Source organism: Balaenoptera musculus, chromosome X, assembly GCF_009873245.2.
Source record: "Balaenoptera musculus isolate JJ_BM4_2016_0621 chromosome X, mBalMus1.pri.v3, whole genome shotgun sequence".
Lineage (NCBI taxonomy): Eukaryota > Metazoa > Chordata > Mammalia > Artiodactyla > Balaenopteridae > Balaenoptera > Balaenoptera musculus.
The window spans coordinates 1,352,891-1,369,306 of record NC_045806.1 but is presented as its reverse complement, the minus strand read 5'-3'; the positions used below and the strand labels follow the sequence as shown (position 1 = coordinate 1,369,306).

General features: G+C 47.9%; 1 protein-coding gene across 1 annotated transcript in view; it reads left to right on the top strand.

The window, feature by feature from the left end:
- The window catches only part of DHRSX (dehydrogenase/reductase X-linked), a 194,560-nt gene that overhangs the window by 141,888 nt on the left and 36,256 nt on the right, over positions 1-16,416 (top strand). The window contains exon 5 of the mRNA XM_036840273.1: positions 15,457-15,664. Within this exon, the coding sequence (XP_036696168.1) occupies positions 15,457-15,664 (208 nt within the window). The remainder of the gene's footprint in view (positions 1-15,456; positions 15,665-16,416) is intronic.

Below are 16,416 nucleotides of genomic sequence, written 5' to 3'. Positions count from 1 at the left end.
GGTTCCCTTCTCTCCACACCCTCTCCAGCATTTATCTGTAGTGCCCTTGAGTTTTGAGATGACTCCAGTCATCCTACGATGGTCCCACGTTCCTTTTCTCTGCAGATTTTAAACCCCGCATGCACGGCTCTCAGGAAGATAACGTTTCTCTGGAAACCGGGACAGAGTTGCATTTGGACCTGGGGAGGCTTGCTGCTGGACCCTCTTTTCACACCCTCTCTCTTCTTTCTGCAGAGAATCTCATCCGCGCGTTGGCTGACCTTCAGCCCAGATTTAACCCCTTCATCCAGATCTTTCCTCTGAGCTCAGGACCTCTTGTTTCTGCTCAGTGCCCCAGAGGCACCTCAGGGCGACAGAACCATTGTGGGATTCCTGAGCCCCTAAAGGACACTGGCTCTTGGGAAAATCCATTTCCTTACTGTTCCCAGCTTTGTCGTCCGAATTCCTAAGCTCATGGCCCCTTCCTGCATCTTCAAAGCGAGCACCACAGCACCTTCAAATCGCCCTCTCCCTCCAACCTCTGCTTCTGTCCTCACACCTCCTTCTCTGAGTCTGACCCCCTGCCTCTCTGCTATAAAAGACTGTGAAATTACACTGGGCTCACCCAGGGTCAGCGCCCCAGGTGAAGGTCCTTGATGTATTCATATCTGCAGACTCCCTTTTGCCAGGTAAGGTGGCATAGTCACAGGTTCCAGAGATTAAAACATGAACATTTTGGGGAACATTATCCTGTTCTCCACACAGGGATTAGGACGTGGACATCTCTTGGGGACATTATTCTGTCACCGACACAGGGATTAGGACGTGGACGTCTCTTGGGGACATTATTCTGTCCCCCACACAGGGATTAGGACGTGGACGTCTCTTGGGGACATTATTCTGTCCCCGACATGGGGATTAGGACATGGACGTCTCTGGGGACATTATTCTGTCCCCCACACAGGGATTAGGACGTGGACGTCTCTTGGGGACATTATTCTTTCCCCCACACAGGGATTAGGACGTGGACGTCTCTTGGGGACATTATTCTGTCCCCCACACAGGGATTAGGACGTGGACGTCTCTTGGGGACATTATTCTGTCCCCCACACAGGGATTAGGACGTGGACGTCTCTTGGGGACATTATTCTGTCCCCGACACGGGGATTAGGACATGGACGTCTCTGGGGACATTATTCTGTCCCCCACACAGGGATTAGGACGTGGACGTCTCTTGGGGACATTATTCTGTCCCCGACACGGGGATTAGGACATGGACATCTCTGGGGACATTATTCTGTCCCCCACACAGGGATTAGGACGTGGACATCTCTTGGGGACATTATTCTGTCCCCCACACAGGGATTAGGACGTGGACGTCTCTTGGGGACATTATTCTGTCACCGACACAGGGATTAGGACGTGGACGTCTCTTGGGGACATTATTCTGTCCCCGACACGGGGATTAGGACATGGACGTCTCTGGGGACATTATTCTGTCCACCACACCCACCTTCTTGGTGATTCACAGGCAGGAACCACACAGTGATAAACAAGAGCCCTTGACCTCGTGCAAATCATTCTCTAGCCCAGGAGACAAACATTAAACAAAGACTTATTCTGTGAAATGCCTGACCCTAGAAAACGTCTGTTACAGTGTGACACAGGGTCGTGTAAAGAGAAGACGGCATCATCAGGTGTGATTAAATTAAATTCCACGCATGGAATTTCCCAGCCCGGACTCCTCCGAACGCCATTTCCAAGAGTCGGAAATGGGAGTCCAGTTATTACAGGATGATTGGCTGAAATCACACGTGGTGTTTGCTCCTGTCTTGTGGTACCCTTTATCTTTCAAAACGTTGGCCGGGTTGGGCACATTCTTGGCTCTGTAGGGTTTTTTTTTTGCAGACTTAGGATGGTTCTTCTCGGAAGCCCGTCTGGGTCCCTGTAGGGAGGAGCCCGGTTCTGGAGGACTTGGAAGTAACAGCCCCTGTGGGTTCAGACAGAAACTTCCAGGAACGATGTGCCCTGGGGCGGAGGTTATACTGGTGCCCATAATGGATGCCCACTCCCCACGGTGCTGGGCAGGAAGGCTGTCGGATGGACACGCCCTAGAGGACAAAAAGAGGATCCCTCCTTTGCAGAGCCTCTGTGTCTCTTGGAGACGCCACAGGACCACAGAAGTGTTGGCAACCCCGGGACTTAGGAACGGGCATCCCCCTCTGGTACCCAGGATGGGTGGACGGCTCCAGGGATAAATGCCCCTCGGGCCAGGGCTTAGCCAGGATGGTCCAGTCCAGACTGACAATGGATTCATTTCCAGCCCAGTGTGCCCGGGGCTCGGGGCGGACTTAGCTGATTTGGGGGAAGTGAAGGATTTTCTCATTCATCTCGTGGCTTGGTTTGTACACGAGGGTTTATCTTTGCTGTGTTCAAACGACAGTTCTGAAGGGATGGCTATTGGGGAGATTCTGAGTCAGCAGATGCCAGTGGGCTTCCCAACTACAGGACTTCTCAGAGGGGAACCCTGTCGATGGTACTGTTGGTGTCCAGGAGGGTCTGCAGAGTTTCTGAAAATGATATGCCTGGGACCCTCCTCTGGGATATTAATTCCCACCCCCCCCACCCCGCCCCAAGGTGACTGGTTCAGAGGAGTTGGGTTAATAGGACAAACTGCTGCTCGCCCATCAAGTCTCATGGAAAACAGCCCCAGCTGTGTCCCGCAGAGAAGACGTCCAGGGGCCACGTCTAGCTAGACTTCGTGCTCTGCATTTCTAAAACTTATTCCTAAAAAGAGCAATCAGGATTTTGCAAACGTTTGGTATTTCAGACGCGGAACATTTCTGCACTCGCTAGCGTGACATGGATAGAACCAGACCACCTCTCTCTGGCTATGGGGAACTCAGGAGAGAAGCTGAGGGTTTATCCACCCCAAGAATGATCTGCATCCTGCCGGGCTGGTCAATAGTTATCATTTATTCACATCAATATTGATTTATCTCGTTTCCCATCCCTGTGCCAGAACTCCGGTAGATTTGTACCCAGCCCTCAGGACTTCCGCTTTAGCTTTGTAGAAGTTGTCCCCGTGACGCGCGTGGATATATTTCTCAAGATCAAGAATTACTAAACATTATGTTTTTCCCTCCAAATAAATATGTCCGTGGTAACCCTGAAAAATCACAAAGATGCTTGCCTGGCCAGATATGTAGGAACCCAGTTGTCGGTATAGTTCTTCATTCGTTCATGAATCCGTATCCTAAGTCAGCATGGAGAACCAGGGACCGGGTACCCTTAGAGCCAGTCTTCCCGGCAGTGGCCGCCATGGCCTTGGCACCGACAGGGAGGGTGGTCGAGAAAGCAGGGAGTCGGGGCCCAGTCCTCGGGGGAGGGGCGCAGATGCCCGAATACTTTCCTTATTTACGTGCCCGGCGTTTCCTCCGAGAAAGAGGCGTCTGATGTGTCTCTTGGGAAACCGGTGACTCACCGTGCGCGCCTTTATCCTTGGAGGGTCGGATGTGAGTATGCGTGGACCACTCCTCATGAGCGCCTTCTGTTTCTCTCCCGGGGTCTGTGCCTCCCCGACGGGACCTTCTCCCGCTGTGTCGTGCTTTCCGGGGCGCTGCTCCTGTCTTTGGGAGCGGAAGGCCCTTGGCTGCTCCTGTGCTGGTGGGGGAGCTCGCAGGGCTGTTGGACGTGATTGACGCGGATTCCATAAGTGCCACAGGAGTACAGGAGGCTGCCCATCCCGTGTCCCCGCTCAAGGGCCTCCTCCTGCCAAAGCCCTTCCTGAGCGTCCAGGAAGTGGGTCCAAAAATGCAGTGGTTTTCTAGTTACCCAAATGCTCCAGCATCACTTAATTCAGGAGCTCTTTCTTTTTTTTTTTTAATTTTTATTGGAGTAGAGTTGATTTACAACGTTGTGTTAGTTTCAGGTGTACAGCAAAGTGCATCAGTTATACATACACATGTATGCACTCTTTTTTAGATTCTTTTCCCATATAGGCCATTATAGAGTATTAAGTAGAGTTCCCTGTGCTATACAGTAGGTCCTCGTTGGTTATGCATTTTAAATATAGCCGTGTGTACATGTCAATCCCAATCTCTCAATTCATCCCCCACCTTCCCCCCCTTGGTAACTCTAAGTTTGTTCTCTACATCTGTGTGTCTGTATCTGCTTTGCACGTAAGTTCATCTCTACCGTTTTTCTAGATTCCACATATACGTGATATCATATGATATTTGTCTTTCTCTGTCTGACTGACTTCACTCAGTATGATCATCTCTAGGTCCATCCATGTTGCTGCAAATGGTATTATTTCATTCTTTTTTTATGGCTGAGTAATATTCCATTGTATATATGTACCACATCTTGTTTATCCGTTCCTCTCTTGATGGACACTTAGGTTGCTTCCATGTCTTAGCTATTGTAAACAGCACTGCTGTGAACATTGGGGGGCATGTATCTTTTCGAACCAGAGTTTTGTCTGGATATATGCCCAGGCATGCGATTGCTGGATCAGACGGTAGCTCTATTTTTAGTTTTTTAAGGAACCTCCATCCTGTTCTCCATAGTGGCTGCACCAACTTACATTCCCACCAACAGTGTAGGAGGGTTCCCTTTTCTCCACGCCCTCTCCGGCGTCTATTATGTATAGACTTTCCGATGATGGAGCAGTTTTATCCTCAGACTGTGCATGGGATGGGTTTTAGCCACTTCGCTCTGTAAGAGGGTGACATGTCCTCCCGTCTTTGCAATTTCTTTGATTGCCCTCCGGTTTCACGGTGAGTCAATGATAAAATTGTCTCCTTTTCAGAAGGGTTTTCTGGGTGGGAGGAGATTTTGTTTTTGATGCACCCTCCCCGAGGGGGATGCACGCTCCTCCCGCCTTTCTTTGATGTCTTTTTGGAAATAGTGCAACACAGGAGCTCTTAGCAGAGTTGGGCGTTTCCGATCCCCTGGCCCCAGGTGTCCTGGCTGTGCTTATAGCGGGTCCCCAGGCGGTATTTCTAGTCCGAATAGTTGCTCGTTGGGGAAATACCCTCAGTAAGTGGTGGCATCTCTGCCGTGGCCATGGGGCGTGGGACGGTCTGTCCTCTGTGGTGACAGGGAGATGACAGTATTGGAAACAGGACGAGGGTGACCTGTGGACCTGTCCCCATGATGCTCTAGCCAGTGTTTTCTCCATTGACTTAAGGATGATTTTGGACACACTCGTGCTCTTTGAAGCTTGACATTTTCACTGGCCCAGGATGTGACTGTGCTCAGTACCCCTAAGCACTCAGCCCCAGCACCCGGGTCCTGCTGGGCTGACAAACACCTGGGTTCATTGCCACCCCCGATCCTGCCTCAGATCACAGGCTTCCTTCCATCTATAGATTTTCCCTGAGACACGTGGGCACCTCCTTTCCTGGTCGCGTTCTGTAGGTGGCTTCAGAACCCTCATCCCTTTCCAGAATCTTCTATCCTTCTTTCCGAACATTTTTGCATTCCTCTGTTGACTGCCTTGGTTGCCCGCTTCCAGACGTCTTTACTTTTGCATTTTTAGTTCCGCTGATGGTAAGGTCTGTGGATTCCAAAGTTGTGGCAGACCCCAGCTCTGGAGGTAGGTTTCGTGGTCAGCCCTGGAGTGACGGTGGATTGTCTGCGAGAGTTTTCTAAGATGTTCCTCATGTTCTGGACTTAAACCTTCATGTGGCCACTGGGCACCAGCTAGAATATACCCTTCTCTCTCTCTGTGTCTTTAATATCTTTCTCTCTCTCTTTCTTTCTCTTTCTCTGTCTTTATCTCTCTCTGTCTCTCTCTCTCTTTGTCTGTCTTTCTCTCTCTCTCTCATTCCCTGCTCCTCTCTTTTCCCCTGTAAGGCAAATAACTCTCTCTCATCCTCTCCTGATTAGGACACATCTTTTTTTTTTTTTCCTCTCTCTATAAGGAATAACACATGGTTTATTTTTAAGTAGAAGACTTTATTTTGAGTAATAATATACATATCATTCATGCCATTTACTTTTCACGGTGCGTTGCTCTGTATGGAAATAGACAGGGAAAAAATAAACGTTAGAAATACCTAAGCATGGAAATACACAGGCAAAGAAGATATTTGATATATTTCCTTGAGCAAGCATCATAGACCAGTGTCCATTAGAAAAGCATGAAAACCATGCAAAGAGTCTGCCCACATCCCAGCAGGCAAGTGCAAACAGTACATGTTATAGTTTCTTGGACACAAAACGTATACGTTTTCTTTGGATTGGAAACATCCTACAGACGAGTGGCTTGGCTTTTCTATGCAAGGCAAAAATTATCTATAGAAGTAAAAACAGTGGGGGAATTTCCTGGCGGTGCACTGGTTAAGACTCCGTGCTTTCACTGCTGGGGCTCGAGTTCGATACCTGGTCGGGGAGCTGATCCCGCAAGCTGTGTGGCACAGCCAAAAAATTTAAAAAAAACACAAGTACAAAGTGTAGAAACCACCTGTGACGATGAGATATTCCAGGCCACAGACGTGTGTCCACTCACCAATGAAATGCATCCATCAACGAGCAGATTTTTTTTTTGGCTGCGCTGTGCAGCTTTGCGGGATTTTAGTGCCCCGACCAGGGATCGAACCCGTGTCCCCTGCAGTGCAAGTGTGGAGTCTCAACCACTGGACCGCCAGGGAAGTCCATAGCAGATATTTTTTATGGCTCCTTTTCCTGTGTTTCAGTTCGCAGAGGCTGCTGTTTTCACGGATGGTCACTAACAAGGATGACCATTTGAAGCCCTGATGTGACATCATCCCTTTATCCATTTAAAAAATACAAGTGCAGCGACGTGGGTGAACCGTTAAAATCTCTCCCTCAGCACCCGCCAGGCGTTCAATAAATATTATTGTTGCAGTTAGATCTGCTACCCAGGGAGCTGTCCAGGACACTTTGCTTTAAAAATGGAAACCAGGGACTTCCCAGGTGGTCCAGTGGTTAAGACTTCGCCTTCCAATACAGGGGGTGCGGGTTCGATCCCTGGTCGGCGAACTAAGATCCCACATGCCTTGTGGCCAAAAAACCAAAACATAAAACAGAAGTAATATCGTCACAGATTCAATAAAAGACTTTTTAAAAAAATGGTCCATCTTAAAAAAAAAGAAACCAACGTGATTATTCTCAGCATCTCACTTTATCGTGGGCTTAGTCGTGGGCAGGGACCCCGGGAGTTTGGGGGTCCAGCCTCCACGGGGCTGTAGTCCTCACGCAGCTTCCCCGGTGGATGAACCCCAGGATGGGCTAGAAGCTTCTGGAACACGGTGGGTGGGCAGCTGTATGCGTGGCAGCGATGTCCTTGCTGTTGCTTTAAAAATATGTTTTCCCCAACGATGCTATTTCCATCCAGACCTTGCTCAGATGACCGTGATGATTTCCCAGCTCACCTTGAACTCGGGCTGTGCCCGGACCGTCCTCACTGTCGCTCGGGGTCGGTGAGTTTCTGCTAGAATCTGTCAGCAGAGCTTGTATGCAACGGCGATCCGTGTTGGCATGTCCCCAGGGCTGCGTCATTGCTGCACATGTCCTGTCTCGTACATTCTCATTAGCAAATACGTAATACGGAGTGGAGTGGATGGAAAAGGTACAGCCGTAAGGAGATCGGGGAGGGGTTGCCCTTCAGCTCAGGTCACCGTGAGCCAGACCACGGATGCCCCAGCGAAACTGAACACAGCTGAGTCCGGCTGTTCTGCCCCAGCGGGGTGAGACCCAGAGTTGGTGCAGCTGCACCAGCGTCTGGCTGACCTGAGCCTCCTGGCTGTTTTCTCTGCTGTCAACGTCCAAGGAATCAGAGACCATCGTAAGCAAGTGACAACCAGCACCAGCTTCCTTTTACTGTATAATGTTATCCTCAACTCACCAGGCTGAAGCCCGGGAAGTCACCGCGGGTTACCACCCCCAGATTCAGGCCATCATTCCTGCTGACCCCATGTCCCCTTCACATGCCCCTGCTCTGTGATGATGTGGGGCATTTTCCAGCGGATTTTGACACTTGGAAGGGCATGTCTAGTGGCTGCCGGTTTGTCCCAGGAGATGGAGCTCTCTAGCCTGGACTTGACCGTTTCGGCGTGCACAGACCACTCCCCGATCCTAGTGGCTCAGAATAACCGTTTCCTTTTTTATTTTTTATTTATATTTATTGAAGTACAGTGGATGTACAATATTATATAAGGTACAGGTATACAATATAGCGATTCACAAGTTTTAAACATTATACTCCATTTGTAGGTGTTATGAAATATCGGCTATGTTCCCCATGCTGTACGTATATCCTTGTAGCTTATTTATTTTATGCATAATAGTTTGTACCTCTTAATCCCCTCCCCCTATCTTGCCCCTCCCCCTTCCCTCTCCTCACTGGGAACCACTGGTTTGTTCTCTATACCTGTGAGTAGGCTTCTTTTTTGTTATATTCACTAGTTTGTTGCATTTTTTAGATTCCACATATAAGTGATATCCTATAGTATTGGTCTTTGTCTGGCTTATTTCACGAAGTATAATAATCTCTAGGTCCATCCACGTTGCTGCAAACGGCATTATTTCATTGTTTTTTTATGGCTGAGTTGTATTGCATTGTATATACGTACCACATCTTCTTTATCCACTCGTCTGTCTTTGGACACTTAGGTGGCTCCCATGTCTTGGCTATTGTAAACAGTGCTGGTATCAAAATAACCATTTTGCTTGCATTTTGGGCAGTCATCACTCTGGTCCTCCCATGGGGTTGCACCTGGGCCGCCGTTGTCTGACGGGTCAACCAGGGCCAGACGTCCAGGGTGGCTTTCTCCTGTGGCGGGAAACTGGTCCTGCCCATTGCCTGGCCTCAGCTGAGCTGGTCGACCAGATCCCCACGTGTGGTCTCCTCACCAAAATAGTGATCTTAGAACTGCCAGCCTTCTCTAGTGAAGCTGGCTGTGCCCAGAAAGACAGAATTCTGAAAAGCGGAAGCTCCGGGGTCTTTCTGAGCATGGCCTTGGACGTTGTACGACATTGTCACTGCCACCGCGTTCGACTCATGACAGCAGAGTTCACGAGGCCGCCAGGATTTGAGGAATGCAGTACAGACTCCGTCTCCTGAGGAAACGGGTGTCAAACGAAAGTGCAGGCTGGTTGTGCAGCTGCTTGGAGGTTGCTGTCCCTTTCAACCAGCCTCACATCAGCCGAGTGCCCCGGATGCACGGGTCTGTCCTGCCCTGAGGGCTGCCTGCGCCGCAGGCACCGACAGAGCTCATTGATCCAGCTCCGTCCCACTAACTGAGGCGGTCAAGGAAGCGCATCACCAGGGAAGTGTGTGCGTTTTCTCTAAATGCCAGACCTTATGTCCGCTTGACAGCCAAAAAGCCTGTGTTTCTTCTGGATGACTTCGGAAGGGCACCCTGACATGCTCTTCAGAAACATTTTTAAAATTAAAAAAAATTTTAAATTTATTTTGGCCGTGCCATGTGGGGTGTGGGATCTTAGTTTCCCAACCAGGGATCGAACCCACGTCCCCTGCATTTGAAGGTGGATTCTTTACCGCCGGACTGCCAGGGAAGTCCAGAAACATTTTTTTTTAATGTTTTATTTATTTATTTATTTTTATATTTATTTTTGGCTGTGTTGGGTCTTCGTTTCTGTGCGAGGGCTTTCTCTAGTTGTGGCAAGTGGGGGCCACTTTTCGTCGCAGTGCGCGGGCTTCTCACTGTCGCAGCCTCTCTTGTTGTGGAGCACAGGCTCCAGACGCGCAGGTTCAGTAGTTGTGGCTCACGGGCCCAGTTGCTCCGCGGCATGTGGGATCTTCCCAGACCAGGGCTCAAACCTGCGTCCCCTGCATTGGCAGGCGGATTCTCAACCACTGGGCCACCAGGGAAGCCCCCAACGTTTTTTTATACCTTACTTTTTATTGACTACAAGACAACATTTTAGAATATTTTTGAGCCTAATATCATATAATCTCAACAAATTCATTTGACTGTGAAAATCGTAACAAAGTGTCTCATCTCAGAATGACAGAAGTTTAGAGACCAGACATGCTGGGGAGTATAGGTCTGTAGCTGAGGAAACCTATTTTTGGTTACATAGTGGTCCTGGGGAAAAAGAGAATCGTAGGGTTTAGAGTTAAAATAATGGATTTTAATTCTGTAGTAACCTAAATGGGAAAAGAACTTGAAAAAGAATAGATACACATATATGTATCACTGAATCACTTTGCTGTACACCTGAAACCAACACAACATTGTTAATCAACTGTGCCCCAATATAAAAGTTAAAAATAAAAAAATAAAATCATCCTTTGACCTAAACAAAAAAAAAGGATTTTTAGTTCTAATTCTATAATTTACTGGCTGTGTGAACTTTGCCAAGCCACTTGACTTTTTGTTGTTTTAAATTTATTTTATTTATTTATTTATGGCTGTGTTGGGTCTTCGTTTCTGTGCGAGGGCTTTCTCTAGTTGCGGCAAGTGGGGGCCGCTCTTCATCGCGGTGCGCGGGCCTCTCACTATCGCGGCCTCTCTTGTTGCGGAGCACAGGCTCCAGACGCGCAGGCTCCGTAGTTGTGGCTCACGGACCTAGTTGCTCCGCGGCACGTGGGATCTTCCCAGACCAGGGCTCGAACCCGTGTCCCCTGCATTGGCAGGCAGGTTCTCAACCACTGCGCCACCAGGGAAGCCCGACTTTTTGTTGTTTTAATGGGAAGGCATTTTATTTTAAATATAGCTGTGTGAACCTGTCAGTCCCAAACTCCCAATCTGTTTTGTTCATCGAATTTTAGCGGCTGTAGGTATATTTGAACACACACTCCGTTGAGTGCCTAAGACACGTGTAGCTGGTTTTTCTCATGTCTGTGGCCTCTGTCCATGCGGTGCCGTACTCACGATGTTTGACAGTCATCAGCGCAGGGGATAGAGTTTCAACGTCCCGGAGGTTTTGGGGGAGAGCCGGGTGTGGAGGGAAGAGGCGAGTGTGGCCAGGACGCGTGTGAGGGTGAGGCACCGCACACCTGAACTCCCCGTCTTCTCGTTTCTGCGTCTGGAGCCCCGTCTCCCATCTGGGTTCCTCTTCCATCCTTGTCTGTGGAAGCTGCCATCAACCTGCAGCCTCCCCACAGCTTTGTGTTTTAAGCGTTACCACCTTGCAACGCCCACAGCACTTGGCCGGCGCTGTGGAAGCCAGAGCCTGAATCAGGCGTTTTCTTTGCCTCAGGAACCTCAGAACCTGCAGTGGGGATGTATGGGGTCGTGAACCCAGGGTGGATCCTAGCTGGGACCTGAGTGTGGAGGGACATGCAGTGTGGCCTGTGTGGCCCGGGAGGGGCCTCGCAGTGCAGCTGGGAAAACTGTCCACAGACACAGTTACTCAGACACGAATGCATGTACGGAGAATGACCTGTAGAAATGCATACACGGGCACATACATATATATATATATATATACACACACACACATATACAAATACAAAATATATACATGTAGAAATACACATCCATATAAAATACACACACATCAACAAACACATACACGTATACAAATGCATACACGGAGAATTACATGTAGAAATGCATACAAGGGCACATACAAATATATATATATATATACACACACACACATATACAAATACAAAATATATACATGTAGAAATACACATCCATATAAAATACACACACATCAACATACACGTATACAAATGCATACACGGAGAATTACATGTAGAAATGCATACAAGGGCACATACGAATATATATATATATATACACACACACACATATACAAATACAAAATATATACACATAGAAATACACATCCATATAAAATACACACACATCAACAAACACATACAAATGCATATACGGAGAATGACCTGTAGAAATGCATACACGGGCACATACAAATATATATATATACACACACACACATATACAAATACAAAATATATACATGTAGAAATACACATCCATATAAAATACACACACATCAACAAACACATACACATATACAAATGCATATACGGAGAATTACATGTAGAAATGCATACAAGGGCACATACAAATATATATATATATATATATATATATACACACACACACACATATACAAATACAAAATATATACATGTAGAAATACACATCCATATAAAATACACACACATCAACAAACACATACACGTATACAAATGCATATGTGGAGAATTACATGTAGAAATGCATACACAGGCACATACAAATATATATATATATATACACACACACATATACAAATACAAAATATATACACATAGAAATACACATCCATATAAAATACACACACATCAACAAACACATACAAATGCATATACGGAGAATTACATGTAGAAATGCATACAAGGGCACATACAAATATGTATATATATACATATATACAAATATAAAATATATACATATAGAAATACACATCCATATAAAATACACAACAAACACATACACATATACAAATGCATATTCAGAGAATTACATACAGAATTGCATATACCTGCAAATGCAAATATACGTACATTATACAAATACAAAATATATACATGTAGAAATACACATCCATATAAAATACACACACATCAACAAACACATACACGTATACAAATGCATATGTGGAGAATTACATGTAGAAATGCATACACAGGCACATACAAATATATATGTATACATATATGAATACGTCCATGTAAAATACACACACATCAACAAACACATACACATATACAAATGCATATACAGAGAATTACATATAGAAATGCATATACAGCCACATACAAATGTACATATACATATGCAAATACAAATATGTCTATACATCCATGTAAACAAACATATCAATACAAACATAAACATATACACATATGCAAATGCATATACCCAGAGAAGTGTATACACATGCAAGTACAAACACATGTACATATACATACAAAAATATATATGCATATGTGCATAAAAATCATACACATATGCAAAACAACTTGAAAATTAAAAAATATATATATATGCAAATACAAAAGCCTATGTGGATGAATATAAAACTGGAAATACACGTATGCATGCATTGCACATAAACACACGTGCAAATGCATAGTTGACTGAACAGTTACACATAGGCAAATAACTCTGCTCATATAAATATGTATACATATACACATGCATATGCATGTGTTATATGCAAATGCAGGCATTCATGCAAGTACATATACACGTACATCTGCAATGCAAATTCATAGACATGCATATACAATATATGCAAAAGAAAACACATGTATAAGTTGATAGGCATTTATAAACACGTGCATGCAAATACACAAATACACATGCAAATGCATAAACATGTATGTGTATAAATGTGTACATGTGCACATGTGTGCAAATACATATAAACACATACACGATACACGTATGTATGCACAGACATATACAAATTCATCTAGAAGAAGCATACGAATACACACAGAATTACACGCACGAATAAAATGCACACACACACACAGAGGCAGGCAGTACGCACACACACCTAGACACACACGTAGACACACACACGTGCAAGGCTGCTGGCTGCTCGAGGAGACGGAACCATGTGGGCCGGGCATGTGTTCTGCCCATCACCTGTGTGCTGGCCTCTGTGGGAGGGACTTAGGGACAGGGATTTAGATGACCTTTGCCCCCACCAGAAGGCAGGCCTGGGTGTCCCAAACTGACGGGTAGAACGCACGGAGCCCCAGGACATGCTTCACAAATGTGTTTATGGACCAATAGCCGACAGGCCGGCTGGGGCCTGCAGTGGGGACGTTCCCCAAAGGGCGCCTGAGGGATGAATTCACTTCTGGGGTTCACCTGAATGAGGGGCTGCCGTGGCAACGTGAGTTTGGGGAACAGGGCTCTGTCCACCCGCCTGTGGACCATAGGACAGCGTCACCCCCCGGTGTCCCAGCTGTGCTGCCCACGCCTCAGACCAGGCCCCTGGCATCTGCGGATGGCTGTTCCCATCCAGAAGAGTGACCGGCCCGGGGGACACTGTTGGGTGACTCAGGACAGTCTCACTTTCTGGGGGGTCCTGCTGTTTTGTCATCATTTACAAGCTCGGGACATCGAAGGGCAGAGTTTGAGAGCAGGAAGGGGTCTTGTTGGTCTTTTGGCATCTTCCCCACCGTGTACAGAGCAGGAAACTGAGGCAGGAAGGTGGGGCAGCAGCCAGGACCAGAGCCACCCTCCTGGCGCTGGGCAGGTACCCCGTCCACCTGGGGGGCGGCGCCGCCATCCCGTCCCACCTCCTCCCATCCCACCTCATCTCATCCCATGTCATCCAAACCATCTCATCTCCTCCCATCCCACCTAATCCCATCCCATCCCCTCCCCTCCCCTCCCCTCCCCTCCCCTCCCCTCCCCTCCCCTCCCCTCCCCTCCCCTCCCCCCTCCCCTCCCATCCCATCCCATCCCATCCTCATCCCACCTCATCCCACCTCATCCCATCCCATCCCACCCCATCCCATCCCATCCCATCCCCTCCCATCCCCTCCCATCCCCTCCCATCCCATCCCATCCCCTCCCATCCCCTCCCATCCCGTCTCATCTCATCCCATGTCATCCAAACCATCTCATCTCCTCCCATCCCATCCTCATCCCATCCCCTCCCCTCCCCTCCCCTCCCCTCCCCTCCCTCCCCTCCCCTCCCCTCCCCTCCCATCCCATCCTCATCCCATCCTCATCCCATCCTCATCCCATCCTCATCCCATCCCATCCTCATCCCATCCCATCCTCATCCCATCCTCATCCCATCCTCATCCCATCCTCATCCCATCCTCATCCCATCCTCATCCCATTCCACCTCCTCCCATCCCATCTCATCTCATCCCATGTTATCTAAACCATCTCATCTCCTCCCATCCCATCCCATCCCATCCCATCCCATCCCATCCCATCCCATCCCATCCCATCCCATCCCATCCCATCCCATCCCATCCCATCCCATCCCATCCCATCCCATCCTCATCCCACTTCATCTCCTCCCATCCCATCCCATCCCATCCCACCTCCTCCCACCTCATCTCCTCCCATCCCATCTCATCTTATCCCATGTTATCCAAACCATCTCATCTCCCATCCCATCTCTTCTCATCCCACCCCATCCCATCTCCTCCCATCCCACCCCACCTCATCCCATCCCATCCTCATCCCACCTAATCTCATCTCTTCCTCATCCCACCTTATCCCACCTCATCTCCTCCCATCCCATCCCATCCCATCTCATCTCATGCCATGTTATCCAAACCATCTCATTTCCTCCCATCCCACCTCATTCCATCCCACCTCATTCCATCCCGTCCTCATCCCATCCCGTCCTCATCCCATCCTACTTCATCCCATCTCATCTCTTCTCATCCCACCCCATCCCATCTCCTCCCATCCTCATCCCATCTCATCCCATCTCATCCCGTCTCACTATCCCTGAACCCTCCTCTGTCCCCAGCTGGTGTAATGATGGTGCCGCAGAGGACCACCGAGGACGGCTTTGAGGAGCACTTTGGTGTGAACTACCTGGGGCACTTCCTGCTGACCAACCTCCTCCTGGACACCCTGCGGGAGTCGGGCGCCCCCGGCCGCAGCGCGAGGGTGGTGACCGTGTCCTCGGCCACACACTACGTCGGGGAACTGAACTTGGACGACCTTCAGAGCAGGTGGGTGCCAGTTGCCAGGGGTCTCGGGTGCTGCCAGGACGGTCAGGGTGACCCGTCACCACGACGCACTGGCCAGGGTGCTCGTCCCAGGTGATGGCGGCTCACACCCCCAAATGTTTGTAAATCAACCTGTCTCGAGGTGAAAGCTCTGTTGACTAACACAGGCAGACCTGGGAGATGCTGCGGGTTTGGTTCCAGACCATAGCAGTGAAGCAAATATTGCAATGAAGCAAGCCACACAAATTTTTTTTGCTTCCGAGTGCATCTAAAAGTGATGCTTACACTAGACTGTAGTCTAGTAAGTGTGCAATAGCATCATGTCTATAAAAACAACATACACACCTTCATTAAAAAACACCTTACTGCTAAAAAATGCTAACCGTCCTCTGAGCGTACAGTCAGTCATAATCTTTTTGCAGTAGTAACATAAAAGATCCCTGATTAGAGATCACTGTAACAAATATAATAATAATGGAAAAGTTTAAAATACCGCGAGAATGACCAAAATGTGACACAGAGACACAAAGCGAGCACATGATGTTGGAAAAATGGCGTCAATAGACTTACTCCACGCGGGGCAGCCCCAGACCTTCAATGTGTAAAAATATGCAATATCTGTGAAGCGCAGTAAAGTGAGGTCTGCCCGTATTAATAATTGTTAGCTAACTGGCACTCACACATCTATATCAGTCTATTTATATTTATGCTTTGAGGTAAATCCTATTATTATCCTCATTTTACACTTGAGGAAA